Here is a 26371-nt window from a genome sequence, read left to right as displayed (position 1 = left end):
ATAAAAAAAAATGGCGACACACTAAATAGTCCACTATTTCTGTCATAGGGACCGATTCCGAACAGGGCTTATACAGTATATGTTACCTATGATCACTTTAACTGTATTGCTTTACCACTGAGTCCCCATTCAGCCTTTTCAGTTAGCTGAATAACGACTGCACAAACTGAGCTGAAAGAGATGCACTGTGGGCATTGAAAAGGCCTTTCAATGCCCACAGTGCATGTGGCATATTGGTTTGTGTGCTCCTCTTCCAGCTGCACCACCCGTCGCAGGGTTTCCGTTTCGCCACAGTGAGGGAGACCAGCGCAGAGGATTACTTGAAGAAGAGTTTCCCAGAGATGCACGAGTACATGAGGCGCTACAACGTCCCCGCCACACCGGACGGCATCGACCAGCTCAAGTAAGACAATATCAACACCATAGAGACACTGCATGAAATAGGCTACGCCCATCACGGGGGATAGCGCTCCATTCACTCCCACACACCAGTGTCATTTTCCTTGAATTAAACATAGCTAAAAGCGGTTGTGTGGTGGGGCTGCGCACACACAACAAATGTAAAAAATCGCCAATTAAAGTTTTTTTGTACTCCCGAGCAAAACAAGGAAGCCGTTGAGAAGAAAAATGTGGATCTAGCTGTCAATGAAGTAAGTTGGAGTGTTCATCTTCCGTATATAAGAGCTTTGTGTGCAGCACGCGACATAGGAGAACGCCAGGATTGGGGGGAGGAGTTTCAGGAAGCAGAAAGTCAGCAGACAAACGTTGTGATCAGCTCACGTCTCGTTCGCAGTTCCATTGAATGAAGTAAACGCAGTCTCATTATTTGACACTAGCCAATTCCTCCTAGATATCTGCAAAACTATCTGTATCTGACGAGAGTTCCTTTGTTCGCCCGGTTAGCCACGGTTTGTTTTGCTAGAAGTTGGCACGATAGTTGGTCCTTTGTGTTTTCCCCCGTGTTGGGCGTGGTTTCTGAATGATGACGCGTTCTGCAGTGTATCTATGGGCTGTAACAGTGCTAGAGCATAATGTACTGTATGTGACAGGGACTGGTGTGTTGGGTAATAGAGCAAGGTCATTTCTCCCCCTCCCCTTCCCCCTTTTTATTATTATTTTTTAATATATTATGAAATTGAGGATTGTAAGCTTTCAAATGAAGTGTCATACATTGAAATCTGAAAATAATTGAAGCAGATTGATTGTAAAAAATAATTGTATTTGAATGTTGAACATGAACATTCTGAGAGAATAGCCCTGAAAGTTGTTGAAGAAACAGAAACAAGCCTATTTTGTTCACAAAATAAAGTATTTAGTGATCCTAAAACTGTTGATGTTTATATTGAGAGGGTTCCTCAACATCTAAACTGGCGTAATATGAAAAAATAAATAAATGTAATTTTATTTATGAGTTAACTCATTGAGTGCCAATGACGACAATCGTCGTCAATTCAAATACTAACGTAGAGTGCCAATGACGACGATTGTCGTCAATTGCGTTTTTTGACGGTGGGACGTGGATCAAAGCCAGATCCATCTCCTGTGAAAGTATGGTGGATGTTGAATGTGTAAAAGCTATTTTACGGACCCATTAGGTGGCGACAGTGCTCTCCAGATTAGAGAAAGGCGAGGAAAAAAGAGAGAAGAAGTCATGGGGAAACGGAAATCGCATCGGTATGCATCGATATGCATGAAGCATAACGTTAGCTGTGCCTGCAGCAGCCAATCTGCTGCCACAATTGAGCCCCTCCGTGTCCGCTGCGATAGCCCATCCGCATGATTAGTTGTGGAGTTGTTATTATTCTCAACTGGAAGCGATGGGAGCCGGTGAAAAATACACGCGGAACGCTGTAAAAAAGCTGGATGTAGCGCACTTTTCAGTGCAGAGCAAACTCAGCAGAGAGCCACCAGAGCCACCAGAGACGCACCCACGGAGGAGGGGTTTGCAGTTGAGGGGGGGGGGGAGCAGCATACAACACCGACCCAGACAGACCCAGACAGCAGGACAGGATTGGCAAACAAGCTAGAATATCTGATGCCCACCAGCAGTAAATCAAGACCAGCAAGAAGCTGCAACCAGCAGCGCACGCAGGGGCCAGCGCTGCTGGTTGCAGCTAAAAAATATGATTTTGCCAAACAAAATTCCTTTGTTTTCACTGTTTTATTGAAGGAAATTATTTTTGAGGTGTCACATCAGAAAATATTAGCTTCAGAGTCAGTCATGTGCTTGAAATGCTTCATTTCACAAAAGGCTAATTATCTCAGCTTCTAATTTGAAACGTCTCTTTTTGGTGAAATCAACCTATCTTCTCCGGCTCATAACTAAAGAACGGAAAATGATATCAATAAACTTTTTTTTTTTTGCTGATGATAGAAGAGAGTCTCATAGTAATATCACACAATATTCCGTGGGCCTCGAGAAATCACTGAAAATGCTCTGAAACTCTGGCACTGGGAGCGTCCGTTCTCCAAAAGTGGCTGGCACTCAATGAGTTAATGGTTGTGATTGGTATGCTTCCTTACCAATGTTGAAAACTCTATATCAGCAGCGTAACTACCATATATGCAGGGAACGCGACTGCATCGGGGCCCGGCGTGCTTGGGGCCCGGTCACCTGGCTCGTGTGTGGCCGAGCGTCGGGTGCATGGGCGCCGAAACCGTGGGTGCCGGGTCGCCCGGGCACCCACGGAAAGAGCCGAGCACCCACCGAGAAATGAGGGGAGAGAGAGAGAGAGAGAGAGATGCCTATCTGACTGATCTGACTGTGCCACAGGCAGATCCTCTCACTCTCACTCCCCTCATTTCCCCGTGGATGCTCGGCTCTGGGCTCTGGGCTGTGGCTGGGCGGGGTCGAGTCATTTTACATTGATTTGATAGCAAACTCCACCCGCCGCCGGCCCCGGGTTGCAAAACGAGTTGATCAAAACATAGCCCGTTAATCTGATTGGCTGCATGAGCCAGTGCACTCTACGTGCCCCTGCTGACGTAGTGACGGGCGCAGCCATAAGCATGGGCACCCACTGGCACAGACATAAATCGGCGCCCTGGTCGGGTGTGTGGCCGAGCGTCGGCCGGGCCCCTGCTGTATATTGCAGCGCACTAGGTAAGTGCGCTTGTCAGCCTCTCTGGTGTTACACAGTTCCGGGGGTAAGTAGTGCCTGCCCGGTTTCAGAAACCCGGTTTTCGACGCCACAGGAGCTCCAGGCGGCCGGCCCGGGGCTCGACTCCGCTGCACGCCGAGGTGGGGTGCAGGGTGTCAGGTGGGGTGCAGGGTGTCGGGCTCGCAGCACCGCTGCGGTGTGCTGCGCCATCCTATCAGGGCCCGGTTTGACCATCTTGCATCGGGGCCCGGGGCTGACTCGTTACGCTGCTGCTCTATATGTAGTAACTTGTGATAAATTATGACAAAGTAGCCCAATAAACCTAAATGAACTAGACTCCATAATTCTGTCTTACATCTGGAACTATGAACTATAGAATTTTGAAAATTAACTTGCAAAAACCCAAGTCTGAAGGAGGGCTGGTCTTACCAGTGTTTAGGCACTACTACTGGGCTGCCAATGTTAGGGCTCTAATGTTTTGGCGGCAAGGGACTCCTGCCAATTTAACTCTTGGGGCCCACCTGTGGTTCAAAATGGAGGCTAGCTCTATTGCCAACTCCTCCCTGCCAGTCATGGTATTTTCTAAGCTAGAGATTTAAGTTTTGTTATAAAAACATAAACTGGGGGACAAAGGAGACAGAGAGAGGATTCACAATAATCAGGTTTTATTGCAAAAAATAAAGTTAAATAAAAAGGTTACACCGAACAAATAGGTCTGTTGGCTTAAACACCCCAAGCCAGGAATTAACAATAATTAACAGTTCGGGAATCAAACCTGCAACCAACAAAGAACAACCACTAATATAAGCAGACTCTAGAAGAGTTGGGTTTTCACATTCAGACTGAGAGTCAAAGTTCTACCGATGCCAGTACACAACAAGGGGTTCAGCTTGGCAACCACCAACACACAGAGCTGTCAGGATGGCCCACTGGCCCTGTCTGTCTGTCTCTCCAGGGGTTGAAGCTGCAGCCTCTCATTGGCAGAGCGAGTGCACCTGTGCTCTCCTGCACAGGTGCCACAGCTGGGGGGGAGGGGCCTGAGAGGATCAGTGAGCAGAGACACACACGTCACAAACATACACTCCACCCCCGTAAAACTCCCCCATAAGAGCAAACGCATGGTTTGTAAAGATGGGTGTAAGGCAGAACTCTAGAACACACAAGTCCAGAATATCCAGCAAAGGTCCAAGGTAATACCACAGGTGCCCAGCATAACTGATAATATGTCCCCAGTGTTGTCCCACTTGACTGTGAAGGATGATCCTTACTGCCCACGCCTTCAGAGTGTGCGGGCGCCGCCTGCCGCGCAGGCATGGGTCCAGAATAGAAAGGCCAGAGTCCCTCACACAGCCAGTGCTGTCCATACCCTCAGGAACGCTCACCCCACCTTATATACTTATATAGCCTACTGCAGAGAGAGTATAGTAATAATAATAATAGTAATAATAATAACAACAATAATAAAATAAATAATATAAAACGTAAAAAGTGAATGTTTTTTGTTTGTTTTTACTAACCAAATTGAGTATTTTTGTGTTTTACATTAAGCACATTGAATTTGCCTTGTGTACAATATGTCAACCAACAACAAGCTGATTATTTTCGATCCCCAATAGATCACAGAGGCGAGTAATAAAATACAGCACTTTATTGCAAATAGTAGCAAAATAATAAACAATAAAATACGCTGGTTACAGTGTAACTGTTGCACAATGATAAAACCAGTCTGTGGGGAGGTAGTCTCTCCCCCCAGACTCAAATATTACGTTGCGCTCCGCATACTACATAAGTGAGTCTGTGCCAGTTAACAGCCACTGGTGGTTTTGAAGGCGGGTTGAAATTGAATGAGTGACCGGTCGTAGCACCGATGAGAGAGCGGTTCGAAAAATGTGGTTGCGCCTCCCGTGTCGTCTGATCGCAAAGTCATTACTGATTGGAGAGGACTGAAGCCATCACTGGCATATGACTGGCCAAGTGAACGGTTCCCTCCCATAACCAGCCCTCTGAGGGAAAGTGTCCCAGACCCAGAGAGAGATCTGCAGTATGCAATAACATAGTGTATCAGACCCAGAGAGAGATCTGCAGCATGCAGTAACGTAGTGTATCAGACCCAGAGAGAGATCTGCAGCATGCAGTAACGTAGTGTATCAGACCCAGAGAGAGATCTGCAGCATGCAGTAACGTAGTGTATCAGACCCAGAGAGAGATCTGCATCATGCAATAACGTAGTGTATCAGACCCAGAGAGAGCTCTGCAGCATGCAGTAACAGTGTATCAGACCCAGAGAGAGATCTGCAGCATGCAGTAACGTAGTGTATCAGACCCAGAGAGAGATCTGCAGCATGCAGTAACGTAGTGTATCAGACCCAGAGAGAGATCTGCAGCATGCAGTAACGTAGTGTATCAGACCCAGAGAGAGATCTGCATCATGCAATAACGTAGTGTATCAGACCCAGAGAGAGCTCTGCAGCATGCAGTAACAGTGTATCAGACCCAGAGAGAGATCTGCAGCATGCAGTAACGTAGTGTATCAGACCCAGAGAGAGATCTGCAGCATGCAGTAACGTAGTGTATCAGACCCAGAGAGAGATCTGCAGCATGCAGTAACGTAGTGTATCAGACCCAGAGAGAGATCTGCAGCATGCAGTAACGTAGTGTATCAGACCCAGAGAGAGATCTGCAGCATGCAGTAACATAGTGTATCAGACCCAGAGAGAGATCTGCAGCATGCAGTAACATAGTGTATCAGACCCAGAGAGAGATCTGCAGCATGCAGTAACGTAGTGTATCAGACCCAGAGAGAGATCTGCAGCATGCAGTAACGTAGTGTATCAGACCCAGAGAGAGATCTGCAGCATGCAGTAACGTAGTGTATCAGACCCAGAGAGAGATCTGCAGCATGCAGTAACGTAGTGTATCAGACCCAGAGAGAGATCTGCAGCATGCAGTAACGTAGTGTATCAGACCCAGAGAGAGATCTGCAGTATGCAGTAACATAGTGTATCAGACCCAGAGAGAGATCTGCAGCATGCAGTAACGTAGTGTATCAGACCCAGAGAGAGATCTGCAGCATGCAGTAACGTAGTGTATCAGACCCAGAGAGAGATCTGCAGCATGCAGTAACGTAGTGTATCAGACCCAGAGAGAGATCTGCAGCATGCAGTAACGTAGTGTATCAGACCCAGAGAGAGATCTGCAGCATGCAGTAACATAGTGTATCAGACCCAGAGAGAGATCTGCAGCATGCAGTAACGTAGTGTATCAGACCCAGAGAGAGATCTGCAGCATGCAGTAACGTAGTGTATCAGACCCAGAGAGAGATCTGCAGCATGCAGTAACATAGTGTATCAGACCCAGAGAGAGATCTGCAGCATGCAGTAACATAGTGTATCAGACCCAGAGAGAGATCTGCAGCATGCAGTAACGTAGTGTATCAGACCCAGAGAGAGATCTGCAGCATGCAGTAACGTAGTGTATCAGACCCAGAGAGAGATCTGCAGCATGCAGTAACGTAGTGTATCAGACCCAGAGAGAGATCTGCAGCATGCAGTAACGTAGTGTATCAGACCCAGAGAGAGATCTGCAGCATGCAGTAACGTAGTATCAGACCCAGAGAGAGATCTGCAGTATGCAGTAACATAGTGTATCAGACCCAGAGAGAGATCTGCAGCATGCAGTAACGTAGTGTATCAGACCCAGAGAGAGATCTGCAGCATGCAGTAACGTAGTGTATCAGACCCAGAGAGAGATCTGCAGCATGCAGTAACGTAGTGTATCAGACCCAGAGAGAGATCTGCAGCATGCAGTAACGTAGTGTATCAGACCCAGAGAGAGATCTGCAGCATGCAGTAACGTAGTGTATCAGACCCAGAGAGAGATCTGCAGCATGCAGTAACGTAGTGTATCAGACCCAGAGAGAGATCTGCAGCATGCAGTAACGTAGTGTATCAAACCCAGAGAGAGCTCTGCAGCATGCAGTAACGTAGTGTATCAGACCCAGAGAGAGATCTGCAGCATGCAGTAACATAGTGTATCAGACCCAGAGAGAGATCTGCAGCATGCAGTAACGTAGTGTATCAGACCCAGAGAGAGCTCTGCAGCATGCAGTAACGTAGTGTATCAGACCCAGAGAGAGATCTGCAGCATGCAGTAACGTAGTGTATCAGACCCAGAGAGAGCTCTGCAGCATGCAGTAACATAGTGTATCAGACCCAGAGAGAGATCTGCAGCATGCAGTAACATAGTGTATCAGACCCAGAGAGAGATCTGCAGCATGCAGTAACGTAGTGTATCAGACCCAGAGAGAGATCTGCAGCATGCAGTAACGTAGTGTATCAGACCCAGAGAGAGATCTGCAGCATGCAGTAACGTAGTGTATCAGACCCAGAGAGAGCTCTGCAGCATGCAGTAACGTAGTGTATCAGACCCAGAGAGAGCTCTGCAGCATGCAGTAACGTAGTATCAGACCCAGAGAGAGCTCTGCAGCATGCAGTAACGTAGTGTATCAGACCCAGAGAGAGATCTGCAGCATGCAGTAACGTAGTATCAGACCCAGAGAGAGATCTGCAGCATGCAGTAACGTAGTGTATCAGCGTAAGAACTCTCATGGGTCTGGCGTTGAGACTATTGGGGAGGTGGCTCACCGACTACTAGAGCTCAACAGTCACGTGACTTTCCGTGACGTCTCCCGGTCCGGAAATGAATTCCTATCAAACATTTCCCTTGGAGCAAAAAATAAAAATAGAAAAACTGGTTTTTGTTTTTGCTCCAAGTGAAATGTTTTATGGTCACTCACGATTCAGTAGGTCGCCGGTTGGCTTGGTTCCAGCCTTAAAACTCGTAACTTTTCGAAATGTCCATGGAGAAAATGAATGGGGATTTCACTTCCGGACCGGGCGACGTCACGAAAAGTCACCTGAACGTTGAGCTCTATAGGAGGGGGAGGGGTCCACTCCACCTGTGAACAAAAGCAGAGCGAGGGAAAACATGGATTTTCACATGGTGGTGTTAGATTACATGTTTTATGTATGTAAGTATGTATGTACTATGTACGTATGTATGTCTGTCTGACTGTATGTTTGTATGTATGAATAACTACCGTAAATTCCGGACTATAAGCCGCACCGGTGTATAAGCCGCACCTGCAAAGTTGACTATTTTTTTCTTATATAAGCCGCACCGGACTATAAGCCGCGGGTGTTTTAATGGTATTTTTTTTTTTTTTTTTTTTTTTTAATGTTTAATTACCATATGTAAGGGTTCATGCACAGAGGGGATTGTCGGGAAAGAGATGGCTGTTTGAGGAAGCTCCCATTTATTAACATTTCAACAAAACAACATAACACAACACCACCTGTGTTGTTTTTTACAGTGCACACAGTGTCATACAGTGTCATACAGTGTGGTGAAAAGAGGGCAAGAGAGGAAATTAAAACTTATTATAGTTATATAGGATTTATAGTTAGAAAGAGTGCTAAAAAATAGTTTTTTTTTTTTTTTTTTTTTTTGAAAAAATCCATAGATAAGCCGCACCGTTATATAAGCCGCAGGGGCCAAAAAAGGCCAAAAAACGGGAAAACTGGTGCGGCTTATAGTCCGGAATTTACAGTACATTTAAAAAACTTTATTTTTATTTTTTATAACTACTGTATATAGTTACATTATTGAATACTATGTATGGGATAGTGTATATATGACAACAAATATTGGCTGTGGGGCTGGGGCGGCTGTGGCTCAGGCGGTAGAGCAGGTCGTCCACTAATCGGAAGGTTGGTGGTTCGATCCCCGGCTCCTCCAGTCCGCATGTCGAAGTGTCCTTGGGCAAGACACTGAACCCCAAATTGCTCCCGATGGGTGAACGTAGGCACAATGTAAAGCGCTTTGGATAAAAGCGCTATATAAATGCAGTCCATTTACCATCCATTTACCATTCTCACACTGCGACATATGGAATGTGCTATATAAGCTTGCCTTGCCTTATACGCACGCTCAGATGCACAAACACAGTACCCGCGGTCCCAGGGTCTTCAAACACAGTCATATTTTGAGCAGCAGTCTCTCCCCGAGCTGCTCATGCTGTCATCACTCCCTGAAAAGTACATTTTCTCTGGTCAAGCAAACAGAAAAGAAATCTCCCTAAAAGGGAATTGTGTGTGCAAAAAAAAAAAAAAAAGAGTCAAAGATTTTTGAAAATCATACGAAGAAAAATGTACATCCCTGCAGAAGTCATTCCCCGCCGCAAGTCCTGCCTGTTCCCATCCTGATCTCTCCCTGCCATCGCTGTCATCCCAAGCTGCTTCACATTCAGCTGGCGTCCCTGTGGAGCAAAGCAGGATACAGTGGGCTGGAGCGTGGGCTTGGGCTGAGCGGTATAGAATCTGAAAATACATCTTTACTCAGCTTGCAGTTGGAACAGACGGTTTGAGGAGAAACACCATCTACTATTTAGATAAGTACAACTCTGAACCAAGACTGGATACAGGAGGTTGTTTGATCAATTGATTGGTCCAGTGGTTTAACCAGTACGGAGGCCAAAGAATGCATTCTCAGAGCACTTTTCTTATTTGAATGATAAAAGGAGCTGTCCATCAGCACCACACAGAAATCAGAAACACTAAAAGTAATTGCAATTGGCTAATTTAACTAATAATTTATTACAAAAAAAAAAAAAAAACGGTATCATTCAACAATAGAGAAATGCATGCTGAGCACGTTTTGTTTTTTAGGCAGAAAGCGTATCAATTGGCAAAAAGCAATGTAAAACAGCTTTCCGATCTGCTTTTTCCTTTGTGCTGATTTGAACACATACCTGTAGCCTCGCTCTAGTCTCTGGACATGTTACATGGACTTATTACATGGACCCCACTATTATGTCACTTTAAAGGACTTTTACTTTGCACTTAATCATTTATAATTAGATTGTCTTTCAATTGTCAATCAATTGATAAATAAATAAGCTTGCTACAGGAGCACCAATAATATGCAGCTTTATTACTTCAAATATAAATGTTCAGGGTTTATATGCCAAATGACCACGTACTATATTAGTAATCAATGAAATGAGTATATGCACCTTACAGTAGCATTTTCTTTTAACATGAGTGGCTCAAAGTGGAGACTGAACCCCCAGCTGTGGCAGTGAAAGTGTCATTCTCTACCCGTGTATTTATTTGGGACAACATAGTTTTATTATTTATATCTATTATTACTAAATCAAGATTCCTGAATGATTTCTGTAGTTGAGTATCTTTTAAACATGGTTGAAGATGCTCTTTAGGTTGAAGTCATTGCATATCTTGAAGAAAACAACACACAGCACTGTCCTCATGAAACATTTAAAAATACTCTCCTTTGATTGTCATACTCCCTCTTTTTTGTACATTCCCTGATGAAAGGCTGCACATTAGGGTGTTTTCAATATTTTATATGTCCGATGAATCGTACACAGAACAAAGACATTTCATTTTTTCCCCACAGCGTTTATATCGTCTTCTTCCTCAGATGGTTATTTTGGCTTTTACGATCATGATAGCTGCCCGGCCTGGCCTTCCCTCCCACGCCATATGTGGGCGGGGGCCGGGTCGGGGGGCATCGGTGCTCTCCATCACTGGTCGAGGGCTGCCGGTTGGTTTAGAACAGCTTAGGTAGGCGATAGATTAGCTACAGCCTAAGGCTGACCTGTTAGTGTTCAGGCTAAAATCAGACTAGAGCAGGGTAGGATAGGCCAGATTAGGCTGTAGATTAGCTAGATACTATGTCCCAGTTAGCTCTGGTTAATGCTTAGAGTAGTCAGTTGTCTGATCTTCTCCCCCCCCCCTCTCTTTCCCCCTTTCCCCGCTTCTTCCCTTCTTCCCCCTTCTTGTTCTCCTCTCTTTCCATGCTCTTTCCTCCCCCACATCCCACCGCCCCCCCCTCCCTTCTCCTGCTCTCTCCTCATTCTCCCCCCCCTCTGCTCCTTCTCCTCTTCTCCCCTATTTTCCTGAATCCCTGCCACTTCCTGCTCTCCCTTCTCTCACATTCCCCCTGCTCTCCTTCCCCTGCACCCTCCCACCTCTCCTTCTCTGCCTCTCTGTCCTCCCCCCTCTCTCACATTCCCCCTGCTCTCCTTCCCCTGCACCCTCCCACCTCTCCTTCTCTGTCCTCTCCTCCTCCACATTTCCCATTTTCCCCCCACCCTCGCCCTAATCCGGGCCCGTATCCTACTCCCTCCCTCCACCCTAGACCCTACCTCTACTCTCTGTCCTCCCCCCTCTCTCACATTCCCCCTGCTCTTCTTCCCCTGCTCTCCTTCCCCTGCACCTCTACTCTCTGTCCTCCCCCCTCTCTCACATTCCCCCTGCTCTCCTTCCCCTGCACCCTCCCACCTCTCCTTCTCTGTTCTCTCCTCCTCCACATTTCCCATTTTCTCCCCACCCTCGCCCTAATCCGGGCCCGTATCCTACTCCCTCCCTCCACCCTAGACCCTACCTCTACTCTACCTCCCCTGTACCCTTCCACCTCTCCTTCTCTGTTCTCTCCTCCTCTCTGTCCTCTCCCCTCTCTCACATTCCCACTGCTCTCCTTCCCCTGCGCCCTCCCACCTCTCCTTCTCTGTTCTCTCCTCCTCTCTGCCCTCTCCTCCCTCTCACATTCCCCCTGCTCTCCCTCCCCTGCACCCTCTCCTTCTCTGTTCTCTCCTCCTCCACATTTCCCATTTCTCCCCACCCTCGCCCTAATCCGGGCCCGTATCCTACTCCCTCCCCTCCCCCAACCCTAGACCCTACCCCTACCCTGGCTCTCCCTCCCCTGCACCCTCATCTCTCCTCCCCTGTTCTCTCCTCCTCCACATTTCCTATTTTCTCCCCACCTCCCCCCTCTCCTCCCTCCCTCCCTCCACCCTAGACCCTACCTCTACTCTACCTCCCCTGTACCCTTCCACCTCTCCTTCTCTGTTCTCTCCTCCTCTCTGTCCTCTCCCCTCTCTCACATTCCCACTGCTCTCCTTCCCCTGCGCCCTCCCACCTCTCCACATTTCCTATTTTCTCCCCACCTCCCCCCTCTCCTCCCTCCTCCCGCTCCCTCCTCCCTCTCCCTCCCTCCTCCACTCTCCTGCTTTCTTCAAATGTTCAAATGTTATCTTTATTCTGTATATTCTTGTTACTGTGTGTTAGCTAGAATCAGCTAGACATACTTTCTGTGAAGCCCTCTGAGACATGCTTGTGAATTAGGGCTATATAAATAAACTTGACTTGACTTGACATAAGTATGAGAGCTTTTCAAAAGCACAAGGGCTTTTGATGATCAGATGCTGCATAAGTGCATCCTGATGAACATATTACCATAGCATGTGGTCATCATGAATGAAGTACAGAGTTTACTGAATGTGTGTGTGTGTGTGTGTGTGTGTGTGTGTGGGGGGGGGGGGGGGGGGGGGGGGGGGGAGATTGCTCTGATCACACACCCATTTTCAAACTCAGGGGCACTTTACACGAGGACGGTTTCCTATGGTGACGGGGAATTATTTTATCGTTAGTGCCTCCCTTTTAGACGGCGACGGCGAATTTGCGCTTAGGAAACGACACATTTTGGAACCACCCTCCAGAGTGAAATTGTTTGAGACGCTTCCCGCCGAGCGGGGCTGAGCGCTCCATGTAATGGCTTTGGAACGGCACATTTCAGAAACTGACGTGCCTGCACACGCGACACACGCGATTACGCCATAGCCGTGCGCGAGTTGGCAACCAAATAAAACGTCAGTATGAATGAAGTTTGGCAACATTCAGAATTAAGCTACACTGCGGCCAACTTCAGTTACATGTTCATAGTGTTACTGCTGCGAGGAGCCGATGGCTGTACCTGGTCGGCATTTAACGTTAGTTACAAAAGCACGTCGACAATGTTTTCTCACTGCCAGTAGCCTACAGTGGGGTTTGACAGATCACAGTCAGCGCTCCCGGTCCTCGCTGCTCGTTAAAGATTTCCAATAGGCGTTATTCTGATAAACTGGTCACATATATGTTACATTCTCACCCGACAAATATTAAAACTTTAAAACAGTTTGGGGTTTTTTTTAGCTTGAAAAAAGCTTTTTGGCAAGTCTAAATGACTGCGGAAGGCGGACTCTACTTTTACGATTACGAAATTACGTCATGCAGAAGCGTCCTTATGGGCAAAGAATAAGGTGATCACACTGCCACCTAGCGACCTGGCATGTACATTACGGCGTTTTATAAATTCAACAGCGCTCATGTAAACAGGGAGGTGTGACGGAAAAGGTGTGAAGGAAACGCTATTGTGTCGTTTCTTCCAGAAACTGTCCTCGTGTAAAGGGCCCCTCAGCCTTCATTTAGATGGCAACTACACACCCGTAAAGTTTTGTGACTGCAGCTTTCACGGTTTTGACGCTATTGCCTTTGCAAAATCTGTCCACACACAAGCAGACAGACATCATCTGGCAAAGTAGTCAAAACTGCTTCTGTGGTAGTTCCCGCTACAATAGGTGTCTCCACTCCACGACCACATTTTTCCGTAACACACACTAGGGTTGAATATTTTTCCCGAAGTAAGACGGCCAAATTAGATCAGTAACATCTGTATCAAAGTGCTTTCTTTATAGACTTAAGCTCAGCCTTTATACAACAAACCAATGTGTTATCTGGGTGTTATGGGTCTTATTTAATGGAAGACTTTTTCCTCTGATCATCCTCACAGCTTATATTGAATTCAGCTACAAGTCGTGTTTCCATTACCCACAGAAATGCGCAAAATCTAAATATCGCAATAGAAAGTGGGTAATGGAAACACGTAAATTTCGAAAAACCTCCCAAATATCGCAAAAAGTTTTTGCGCTCTCATGAGGTGGTTTTTCAGACGTGTCGATATAGCAGTTTATCGCAAAAGTGTAATGGAAACGCATTTTTCGCATTTGCACGTCATGTGACCCATCTTCTCCTTTGGCAAAGGAGCGGAAAATGAAAGGAAAATGAGGGAGAAAGGGTTCGCCGTGGCAAAACCTCCGCAGCAAGTGGAAAACTTTTAAGCAACGCTACCTAGCAGAAAGACGAGTGTTGTGCAAAAGCGGAGCTGGGGAAAATAGATCATGTTTAATGACAGAAACGGTCCATGGTGACAGGCTGCCTGTCTGTGTGCGCGCAGTTGTAGGCTACCTTTTTTCCTCTGCCTCTCACGCTCACTGCATTCACTGCAGCCAGCAATATGTTGACACTCATTTTCTTTTGAATTGATGGTGATTTGCATTGACCATTGGTTGGATTTGAGCATGCTGGGGACGGGATATGGGGCAGATCACCGTGCGTAATCACTGTGGCAGCTGCTGCAACGGGGAATTGCGTTCAGAAACTCAACTTCAATGGAAACGCCTACAAGTCGCAATTGTACATTGTCGAAATTGTAGAAATATCGCAATTGTTTTGCGCAAAAGTGTAATGGAAACACAACTACAGAGAGGCATCCTCCCGCCTGTGCTGGTTTTCCATGTATGCTAATGAGATGCAAATACACTATTCAACTTTTTGCACAAGTATGACTGCAGGAACGTGATGCCGAGAGGGAAGCATCATGTTTGAATCATACCACTTACTTGATTAGCTGCTGTCTGGGTAGAGCTCTGCTCATCAAATACACTATGTCAGGGATGGGCAAATTTGATGATAGAGAGGGCCACAAAAAAATGGCCTCGCTACCAGAGGGCCAGATTTTGCTGAGGGCCGGGGGGCCAAACAGCGCTGGGGGCGCAGAAAATGTGGGGCATTTGAAGCCAGGTTTAGAGGAATAACTTATTTTAAATGAACAGTTGTGATGTCATTATTCAGTCTTAACCACCAATATTTGATCCTTTTCTCACTCACTCCTATATCACCACCTGCTCTCCCTGCAGGGCTTGATTTTTTTTTTTTTGACCACCCGCCAATATGTCTGCTAGATTTTAAAGTTACCAGCCAATTAGAATTTCCACTAGCCAAAATGTTTTTTCTTGAAATAAAGCAGAATATGAGTGGGTTAATTTAAGCATTAAGTATCAATAAGTGGCCCCGGGATTCTCAAAGCCTGTGTTGACGGTCACACAAGAACAAAAATGCACTCTTGAAGCTAAATAAATCCAAAACCAACGAGTTAATTCTTTACTTCAATGTAGAACACACATGAGATTACTTTTAGCCTTTTAGTCATAAAGATTATTGAAAGATATTCCATATTCCAGACTGAAATGTCATAACCGAAGAGGAGTATTGGCCAGAATGACATGAACATTCGGACACTTATTCAGCGGGTATCTTGCATGTTGCGTTCAGGTGCACTGTTGTTTTTTGCAATTCCAGCGCGGGCAGCATGCGGGCCGCCAGTTGCCCACCCCTGGCCTGCACTATGTGGATACAGTGCTAGAGTAGGAAGTGCTTAGCTGCTGTCTGGGTAGAGCTATGCTCATCAAATACACCACGTGGATACAGTGCTACAGTAGGAAGTGGCTATCAGCTGCACCCGAGCCAGCCTGTCATAATGAACAGCCAGCTCATATAGGAATAAGAAAGGATTTTTAACATCGAGGCACAGACTGTCCTGGATAACAAGCTATGTTCCACAGAGCTCATCTTCAAAAAGGCTCCCAAGCATTGGCATCTCCTGAGAAAGCTTTTGCTGCCAGTATAAAGACAGTTTTGTTTTAACATTTCAATTTTAATATGCATAAATTGGCAGACTTACAATAGCTGTAATGGCCCGTGGCCAGTGAAATTATTGGAAAACCATGGCTGTCTATATGTGGTTCAGACTCGGCGAAGGTCTGTGCAAACTCTGGGTGACCGTTTCCATTGTCCCCTTTTGGCTGAAATGAATACGCTGCACCTCCTCCGGGAAGCTTTACAAAACACAAAGGAGTCTCTATTTACCACAAGCTTTTACACCTTGTTCAAGTCAAGTCCTTTCTCACAAGCATGCGTCAAAGGGCTTTCCAGAGGGAAACATGTTACAGAGCAGAGATGGGAAAAGTACAGACATTCTTGAGTAGAAGTACAGTTACTTGTGTAAAAAAAAAAGACCTTGGTAAAAGTAGAAGTACTGATTCAACTTGTTTACTCAAGTCAAAGTAAAAAACGACAGGCTCTGAAATGTAATTAAGTATAAAAGTAAAACTTATTTATATTTTGTTTCTGTGTAAAGCTAACTGGGTGGGGACTCTGGAGATGATGAACCAGCCAAGCACACAGGACACACAGCTCTCAGAGGAGGATTTGCTACAGGTGGTGTATGCTGATGCAGGGCCCGAAATTAACTTTTTGACCCACCGGCCAGTGGCGGGTAGATGGAAAAAATCTACCCACCAAGCATATTTCTTACCGGCCAAAAGAAAAAATGCATTTTTGTGTCACATATATCCATATGTATATAAAAAAAAATCAGTACATTTCAGGTAGATAAGGTATTACGTTGAAGAATACACACTTAAATAAGAGGCCAGAGTAAAATTTGAAGCAAATTATTTTAATATATTGATTGATGATTGATTGGGAGTCAGAGTGACAGGCAAGTCTATGTACGGAGACTCTTGTAGGGTAGCAGTCTACACAGAAAGAGGAGAAACGGTGCTACTGACGGCCCTGCCTTGTCACGCCCCTCCTCAGTCTTACTGGTCCCCTCTGACCTGCTCCTCCTCCAACAAACCTCTCCACCAGCTTTACCACCATGAGCTTCCTCAGCTCCATGCAAAGGCACCATGACTAACACCATTTACCACCTGCACAAAGACTGCCCACCAGCCAAACATAAAATATATATATACACACACACACAGACGACGTGCTGACGAATGAGAAAAGCAGACGAGCACCCAATTATGTTAGGAACCGGCCTCGGGGAACCGGACCGCAACACAAAAGTGCCCCCACTCTTCCCACTCCCAAGGATGATCAGCCAAACCACCATCACAAGTTCACAAGTAGCAGGTTTAGTTTCAGAGCACAGCATGGCCCAAACACAACTAACCAATCAAACTAATCCCCAACCTTAAATTTACCTAAGAAAAGAAAATGATGGATTAAATAAGAGACACAGCTCTTACCTATAAGCTCCTACAAAATAAACATGAGAAAATGTAAAAAAAAACTAAAGGGCTTCTCCCCCTACTTTCTGCTACTTGGGTAAGTGTTATTTACAGTGTACAAAAGTGTAGATCTGGAAGGTAACTATTTACAGTTTAGACTGCACAGGTCTACCAAGATAAAGACACATCTTAATAAAGTTCTGCAGAACTACTAAAGTAGGTCTACACACAGTTCCTACCTGACAGAACACAGCAGTCAGCACAGCAGCCATCATCGTTGGGAATGAGGAGAGCAAGGGGCGACAGGATGGCATCAGCTGGCTTAAATGCTCTCCACCAGCCAATCAGCCAGCAGCAATCTGACACCTGACCAGGCCAATTAGGATGAACACCACCTGCATCTCATTTCTCAATCACACACACACAGAGGAGGAAAGGAATGATGAACACATGAGAGAAATATACAAGGACTGAATGTGAACATTAGCTTCTGTAGCTAATTGAGTTTATAATGACTCAGAGCTTGGGACACCTTGTATATTAGCCTGTATTATCCCATACATGTAAAAAGCAGCTGTGATGGCAAAAATTAGGCTTACAACATATACAGTATATAAAATATGTGACTGTGTGTGTGTTTTGTACATGATTAGTTCATTAACTATGGGCTTAATTATAAATGAGTTATGACTGAACGTTACTATAAAGCACACATGGGCAACATACGGCCCCCTGTGTGGCCCGCGATGGAATTGCAAAAAAAGTTTTTTTTTTTTTTTTTTTTTTTACAGTGCACCTGAACGCAACATGCAAGATACCCGCTGAATAAGTGTCCAAATGTTCATGTCATTCTGGCCAATATTCTTCTGTTATAGCATTTCAGTCTGGAATATGGAATATCTTTCAATAATCTTTATGACTAAAAGGCCAAAAGTAATCTCATGTGTAAGAAATGGCTGTTCTACATTGAGGTAGAAATTTAAATAATTAACTTGTTGGTTTTGGATTTATTTAGCTTCAAGAGTGCATGTTCGTGTGACCCTCAACAGGCTTTGAGAATCCCGGCCACTTACTGATACTTATGCTTAAATTAACCCACTCATATTCTGGTTTATTTCAAGAAAAACATTTTGGATAGTGGAAATTCTAATTGGCTGGTAACTTTAAAATCTAGCAGCCATTTGGCAGGTGGTGAAAAAAGTTAATTTCAAGCCCTGCAGGGAGAGTGTGGTGACATAGGAGTGAGTGAGAAAAGGATCAAATATTGGTGGTTAAGACTGAATAATGACATCACAACTGTTAATTTAAAATTAGTTATTCCTCTAAACCTGGCTTCAAATGCCCCAATTTTTTCGCGCTGGCGCCGTTCAGCCCTCAGCAAAATCTGGTAGCGAGGATTTTTTTTGTGGCCCTCTCTATCATCAAAGTTGCCCATCCATTACGGCATGACAATATTTGTTCGGCCCCCGGCAACAATCTGGATTTCTCATGTGGCCCCCCATGAAAAATAGTTGCCCACCCCTGTCATACAATATACTACATCATATACAAATACATATACTGTACTACATCAAACACATTCAGATGTATGGACAGTTTTGAGTCTCCAATCCACCTGAGCTGTATTATCCCAAAACGCTCCTGATTCTCGACCAGCAGTTTCAATCTTTGCCACTTTTCTGTGAATACAAACACTGTGAATGTAAACACTGTGAATGTGTGCTGGAAGGTGTGTTTCGCTGCTTCTGTGTCTCTTTGGTGTTAGATGATATATTATGTATCTTGTCTGTTTGCAACTGTGCCACAATGAAGCCAAATGCAAACTTCCTCATGCGTGCAACAATGCTGTTCTATTCTACCTTACCCTATACCCATCAAACGTCTCCTGCAGCTGTCCCAAGGTGCACCACAACGGACTGTCAAAATACACCAGGAAGTGTCTTCTCCTTTCAGTTCACTCTGTGAGGCTAGAGGAGTGAGATAGGCACGGAGGCAGATAAAATATGACTTTCTGTAGAAGATCAAGCAGGACTAGAAGATGAAAGGATAAGGTTCTGAGATGCTTTCTATGGAGTTAAAGGTTAGTTCTTGATTATCCATGTGAAATTGTTGTCTAGGGTTGATGTCTGGTAGATGCATGGTTTAATCTAGCCTCAACAGAGACACGATTGAGATATACAGTATGGACGTTGAATCATAGTCAAAATTGACTGACACCTCCCTTTACAGTATATCAACCCTACGTTTCCATAGCATGTAGCAATCATACTTGCCTTAAATCCACAGTTGTTGTCCATCACAACGGGCTGTCTATGTTCTTAAAGGTCCCATTCCGTGCAAAAGCTGTTTTTACTTGTAAATGCATATATACTGCTGTCAGCCCTCCCTGTAATGAGTGGTCACACGCTCAGAACTGCCACAGTTGGATTTGTCTCTATCCAGCGTCCCTCTGCAGTCTCCTCCAAGCCACACCCCCAAACGCTTCGTTTGCCCAGAGGGGAATCTGGGGGAATCGGGACGTCACTAGCTTCCTCCTGCATACTGCGCGGGTCTCTCTCACACAAGCTACCTGCACCATTTAGTCTATAGCCACAAAATTAACACTTCTAGCTGGAGCGACGCCAACTGTACGTGATCCAGCAACTGCAGAGGTGCATTCGGTAAGTCTAGGCATTTTGAGATGTCCTCTTTAGCGTAGTACCATTTAGTTAACGATAACTCGCAACCTAGCGTGCTGGTCCACAGACGCTAATCTGATTGGCCGCTGGGAGCCTGGGGCGGGCTCTCCCTCAGCGGCCAATGGGAACTGTTAGTTCTGAATATATTATAGAAACAGGCCGTTCTTGGGAAGCACCAGAAGAGGGAGTGAGAACTCCGTCACAACAAACGGGTTTGCTATATTTTCGACAGATTAATCCAGAATCATGTTTTATGGACCAGAGACACACGTTTTTAAGAGGTTACAGCTGCACGAATTGGGACCTTTAAATATTCCGTATAGTTTTCAAAACTGCGTTTTGTTTTTTACTGTCCGAACCTGACTTTTCTGTTCTCCGGCTGAGTAATTACACGTTTCCCCCAAGAGAGGGTGCTGCTTCCAATCCCCACTGGGAAGCAAAGCCATTTTCAACTGTTTTTGAGAGACATGACATGAGAAAATAAACTTGCGAGGCAGCTGGATTCACACGAGTTCATGAGATCATGAGATCACGATCACGCGACAAATCCATCTGGCCACGCTCCAATCTATTGGTTTGAATCCGAACCACCAGTGGTTCACACCAATCAGCGTCCAGAGGCAGCTACGGGCGGGCTTTAGGTGTGACGACGGAGATAAGCGAGCCCGTGATGGACGTGATAGACAGATGGTTCATCCAATCACCTGCCAAGTAGCTTTTTGAAAAGTGCCTGCCCCTTTCGGGTTTCCCGAGCCCGTTCCCAGATGGTTCTGTAAAAACAAACCATCTGGTAGCATCAGGTTAATGACAAAAAGCCCTTGTATTGAAAACTCTGCAATGTTTAAGAACACAAACAGCCCGTTGTGACGGACAACAGTGGCTTCATGGCATTTGTATTGGCACGTTTTATGATTGCTACATGTATGGAGGAGTAGGGTCGATATAAAGGGCGGTGTCAGTGAATTTTGATGGAATCCGACTGAGACTGCGATTGAATGTCCAGATATCTCTCTGTTGAGACTAGATTTAATCTATGCTAGGGTGTAGTACGGTCAATATGTATCATGCTGTGTTTGGATGGTGGGTGTACTGTATATACGTTCTGGACTGACCCTCAACCTGCACTCCAGCAGCTTTTCCTATTCAGTGTTGTGAACAGCAAAAAATAATTGTAGAACATGCGTTGATGCGTCACAAGTCCCATGCGTCACAAGTCACGTGATTACACAAGGACAAGTCATGTGATTACAGTAATGGAATGCATTGCGTTCAACATTGGTTGTGAAGTGCAGCTGAATGTAAACTATCAAACAAAATAGAAAGGATTGGTTTCCCTGGTCCTTCACTGGCTGAGGGCCTTTTCTCAACATCTGCTCTCACTGTGCTTCTGACTGTGTGTCTCCAGGGCCCATGCACCCTCAGAAACATCTGCTCTCACTGTGCTCTTATGGCTCATTTCCACCACATATAACAGCACAGTACAGCTCCACTCTATCTGGTATTACTCGGCTCGACTTGATATAGACTCTGTTTCCATAGCAAGTTTACTTGCCTCCGCCCACACCTGGTCGTCAATGGGACCGCATATCTGCCCTCCGCCCATAGCCGAAGTAGGCTATAAGTATAACGTTAAAAAGAAATCAATACACGGAACTTTTAAACTGATTATGAAATACTGGTGCCTCTAAATGACCTACAGTGTACATGGGCAAATGTGACAATCGGCTAGGAGAATGGATATCACTTTGTTGTTACTCAAACTCACATGCATGCACTGCGCGGGGACGGGAGAGGCGCTACGAGGAGAACCCCAGCGGCAGCTCAACAGGCAAGACCCGCGGCTTCGCCTGCGGCCTAGCGGAGGCAACTACAAAGGGCTTCCCGAGGAGCGCATGTTAAAGCTGAGCAAGGAGATCGATTTTATTTCACCAGGGCCGAAGGCAGCAACACAAAAGACTGATGGAAATAACATAATATAAGAGAAGGTAAGCCCCCACTAAACTGGGATGCAGCGCTGCATTGACAGTCAGACAGTAAACACGATTCTGCCTGACCAATCAGTCGTCTAGAATGTTTTCACGTCACCGTATGAACCCGGGTTCGCAGAATAGAACCCCGACGAGGTAGGGACGACTCAGCCTCAAATCTAACCGGGCTGGGCCGGTTTTTACCGGTGGGATGAGACCATTTATCGAGTCGAGCGGAGCGGGACCGCGCTACTAGCTGCGGTGGAATTGGGCCATTTGACTGTCTTCTGACTGTGTGTCTCCAGGGCCGACTCTCAGAAACATCTGCTCTCACTGTGCTCTTAGACTGTCTTCTGACTGTGTGTCTCCAGGGCCGACCCTCAGAAACTGGACGCGTTCATCATGGACAAAGCCCTGCTGGACTACGAGGTCTCCATAGATGCCGACTGTAAAACTCTAACAGTGGGAAAACCATTTGCTATTGAAGGTAACTTAACATCTTATCACACATTACACACTCTGAATTCCACAGATTAAGGTGCATTAAAGGAACAGTTCACAAAAACAAAATCTGTTATCATCTACTCACCCTCATGCCAGTTGAAATACAGGTGAAGTTTCTCCATATACAGTAACACACAGGGAGGTTGCCAGCAGAACTCGCTATATCTGTGTGTTATAGATAGATCCTGATGATAGATAGAAGATGATACTGACTCAGAGCATGAGACATGATCCAGTATATCTGTGTGTTATAGACCTTATTCGATTGACGTAACTCACATACGGGGCAAACGACGTATGAATGTATGTGTGTGTATATATATATATATGTGTGTGTATATGTATGCGTGTGTATATATATATATATATATTCAAGATTCAAGATTTTTATTGTCACTCTGTAGTACAAGTACGCACGTGTGAAATTCTTATGCTGTAGGCTCCGTTACAGACAAGGTGCACTTTTAAATAGGTGCCAAATCACAGCAGCAACACTAGGGCAATATAGTTAGCTAGTAAGGCAGTTGTGGCAACACCAAAATATATACAAAAAAAATTGGCAACACTAAAATAAATAAATGAATAAATAAATACACACACAGCTGGAATATGGAAACAAAGTGTGCGGAAGCTGGTGAAGAAACACGCATCACTGAGGGAGGAGGGAAAGACAAATAGCGATTGGTATGGATTGAATAAACGGGTGGAGATGGGAAACCCAGCCTCCCGATTCCCTCAAGTAAACATTTCAGGCACAGAATAATGTTTTGTTGCTTTAAGCCCTGTATGATGCTTTGTGATAAGCCCTGACAGCTTTGCCAATACTCCTCCTGCCTGCAGCTGTTTCATGTCTTTTTATACACAGCAGCTAGAACATTTTAAAAGAACATCATGGCAGCACATGGAGTTGATGTGAAAATAATGTCTATTGAGTAGAATAATTGCTCAAAAATGCTGTACTGCGTGTGTGTGTGTGTGTGTGTGTGTGTGTGTGTGTGTGCGTGTGTGTCGTGCGTGTCGTGCGTGTCCTCTCCCAGGCTACGGTATCGGCCTCCCTCAGAACTCGCCCCTCACCTCCAACATCTCGGAGCTTGTTAGTCAGTACAAGTCAGACGGCTTCATGGACACGCTGCATGACAAGTGGTACAAGGTGGTGCCCTGCGGAAAACGCAGCTTTGCTGTAACCGAGGTAAGAATATACTGGGAATGTCCCTCGGAATTTAGCCTTTTTCAGATGCCACCTCAACAACTGCTCCCTATAAGCTCTCCTTAGAACACACCCCCTGGCTGCTGAAGTGAGGACTGCCCTAGTCCCCAAATCCTGAGGCAAGTTAACTGCTATTTACATTATATACATCACACGTATTGTATAGAATGTAAATAGCAGTTGACTTGCTTTATCTACCTTTGATCGATGTCCTTGTTTGTTGTTGTAGCTTGTTTGCATCAGAGCCGTGTAGATAGAAGAGTCGCGACATCTCCATTCACTCCAATGGACCATGGTAGTTCAGATGTAACTTAGTTGAGCTACTTTTCATTGTGATGTAGCTAGTAGTTTGGTAAACTACAGTTTTAAAATGGTTTCCCCAACACTGCAAATGATTAGTGAAATGTTATGTGGTCTCTCCTGTTTCTAAATATATCTGAACCGTTTGGTTTGACGAAGTAAAGCTATTTTTATAAGCATTTTACGAAATGTCTATGGGAAAATAAATGGCGGATGAAAATCTCTGGTACAGTGCTGAAGCAGGAAGTGACGTTCCACTTTGGCTCTCTATATGTACAGTATATCAGTCAGTAAGGAATCTAGAAAATGCCTTTTCTCAGGTTATGGATATTGTTGCTGTTGAATATCATCAGGATTAAATCAATTGAACATAACGTATATGAATTAAACACGCTTCATCAAATGCTGTCAGTCTAGTCCTAATAATGCTTTAATGTGACCCAGAAAACCTAACAACAACAAAATAACAAAAACAGCGCTGCTTAACAAAGTCATAATGTGTTGTCAAATTGAACATTGGAATATATCAGCAGTAAATTCAGGTGATGTACAGTAGGAAATATGACTTACCGACAAGGCCGGCTCTGTTTTGGCCGGCTCAGCAGTTTTTCATTTTATTTCACAATTTGTCATGTGGATGAATGAGTGCTGCCCCACCTGGGAAAGCCTGCGTTTCTGAAAAGATGGAAAGTCTGATGGATTGGCTTCACTGAGGCAGCCAAACTCACTGGCTCTCCACCAGGTCCCTGTCAGCCTGGAGAAGTCCATAGACCATTTGAAGTAATACAATCAATACCAATAAATGACTTATTATTCAATTACCCAACATTAAGAAGGCCAAACTTAACATTACAGAGGAATCAATATTGTGTTTGGTGTTGCATGGTTTGTTATTAGTCGTTTTTTGCAACAAATTCAGACATGTACTGAATATTTAAACCAACATAGAGGTGTAGTTACGAATGATAAAGAAAGCACTTTTTTTGTTATACTGTGATAACTTCCATCTTGGGGGGGGACTTACCTCTTATCAAACTCCTTCAAAGTCTTCACTAGATATATATTTATGAGTCTGGATGGACATGGACGTAAACTGCAACTTGACTTGTTGGCGGAGTCATAGGGCCCTATTCTCCCACAGGCCTTAGGCGCAAAAACTGGCGTTAAACGCAAAAAAACGTGCCTTGCGCCTGCCTCAGGAAGATAGCAACATGGTTTTAGGCCCCGAAATGCACTTTACGCCAAAGAGGCGTGGCGCAGTGCCAGAATAGGCCAGAATGGGCGTTTCGGCCTTAAATACCGGCCTAAAGATATCTTCCCCCTGGTGTTAATTTAGCGCTTAGCACTTTTCAAAACCAGGCCTTATTCAGTGCGCCGCGGATATTCTGTGCGTATTTATGCACAGCTCTCCTCTGCCTCCTCACACTCTCTCCCCCTCTCTCTCACTCCCTCACGCTCGTGCGTCAGACAGGCACAAAGACCAATGGAAAAAAGTTGTTCTATCGTAGTATTGAGCCCATCATTCAGACGCTGTTCTCTCCCCCTCTCTCTCTCACACTCCCTCTCTCTTGCGCATCAGACAGTCCCTCTCTCTCTCTCTCTCACTCAGAGGCTGTTGAGCCACATGTGAAATCTCCCAGCATGCATTGAGGTTAATCCATTTCGACAAGAAATATCAACCAAATCAGCCTAAACTGCCTAAAGTGGTACATATAAATAATGTTTCTGTTCACACAACATGCAATTCTCGAACATTTAAATATTGGCGAAAATAAAACAGAAATCCAAACACAACCCTATGTGAAACATATATGTAATCCAGGTGGTATAAATATCCCTCGCAGATTTAACGTAATTTAGGAGATGAGTGACAGCCGTAACACGGTTCTACTGTGACTTGCTAGTGTGATGTCGCTCCAATAAGACGACTTACTTCACATTTTCTTTTACAATAAAAACACATTTATGCAATGACTTTACATACCACATGTAGGCTATATTTATGTGCATCATCCTACCTGTGCAGCAGGGGAGAGAAAACGATATCATTCTGGACAAACTTTCACCAATCTAATCTCATCATGACATAGGGATAGGCTATATTTTCTAGCCAATGCGTTTAGAACATTCTGGAATAATAGCCTATATATGGAGACAGACAGATGGGGATGAAAGGGAGGGGGGAGCAGAGTGCTTGGCCTTTCTTACCGGACTGGATCGCTCCGTGGAATTGGAGCTTAAAAGGGAAGCTTGTGATTAATTTACTGCACTTCCCCAATGAGCAGATTGTGCATAATTGTATGCTTAACACATTCACTGCCAACAACGTATGAACACGTTTTCAGAATCCAGCTGTTCCCTGCCAACAACGTGTTTACACGTTTTTGGCATCGATTTTTTTTTTTTGACGGTGGGTTGTGCATCTAAGCCTTTTACATCTCTTATATAATTATTGGAGCCACCGAACGTTTACAACCCATTCCACCGACCCACTAAGTGGCAACAGTGCTCTCCTGGCTAGAGAAAGGAAAGCATTTTTTTAACTTGTCAAGCCATTCTCAGCCCAGCCATTCTCCTTT

At 45.1% G+C, this 26371-nt stretch overlaps 1 protein-coding gene across 1 annotated transcript in view; it reads left to right on the top strand.

Annotated features, from left to right (window-relative positions):
* grin3a (glutamate receptor, ionotropic, N-methyl-D-aspartate 3A) overlaps positions 1 to 26371 on the top strand; it is a gene marked incomplete at both ends in the record, with an annotated part of 132976 nt that overhangs the window by 93134 nt on the left and 13471 nt on the right. Inside the window, 3 exons of the mRNA XM_083638095.1 lie at positions 258 to 403; positions 22153 to 22268; positions 23323 to 23474. Of these exons, the coding sequence (XP_083494221.1) occupies positions 258 to 403; positions 22153 to 22268; positions 23323 to 23474 (414 nt within the window). The remainder of the gene's footprint in view (positions 1 to 257; positions 404 to 22152; positions 22269 to 23322; positions 23475 to 26371) is intronic.

Source organism: Poromitra crassiceps (genome assembly GCF_964638095.1).
Source record: "Poromitra crassiceps genome assembly, chromosome: 6".
NCBI lineage: Eukaryota > Metazoa > Chordata > Actinopteri > Beryciformes > Melamphaidae > Poromitra > Poromitra crassiceps.
Note: the sequence above shows the minus strand (reverse complement) of the source record. Positions and strands in the feature narration are given on the sequence as shown.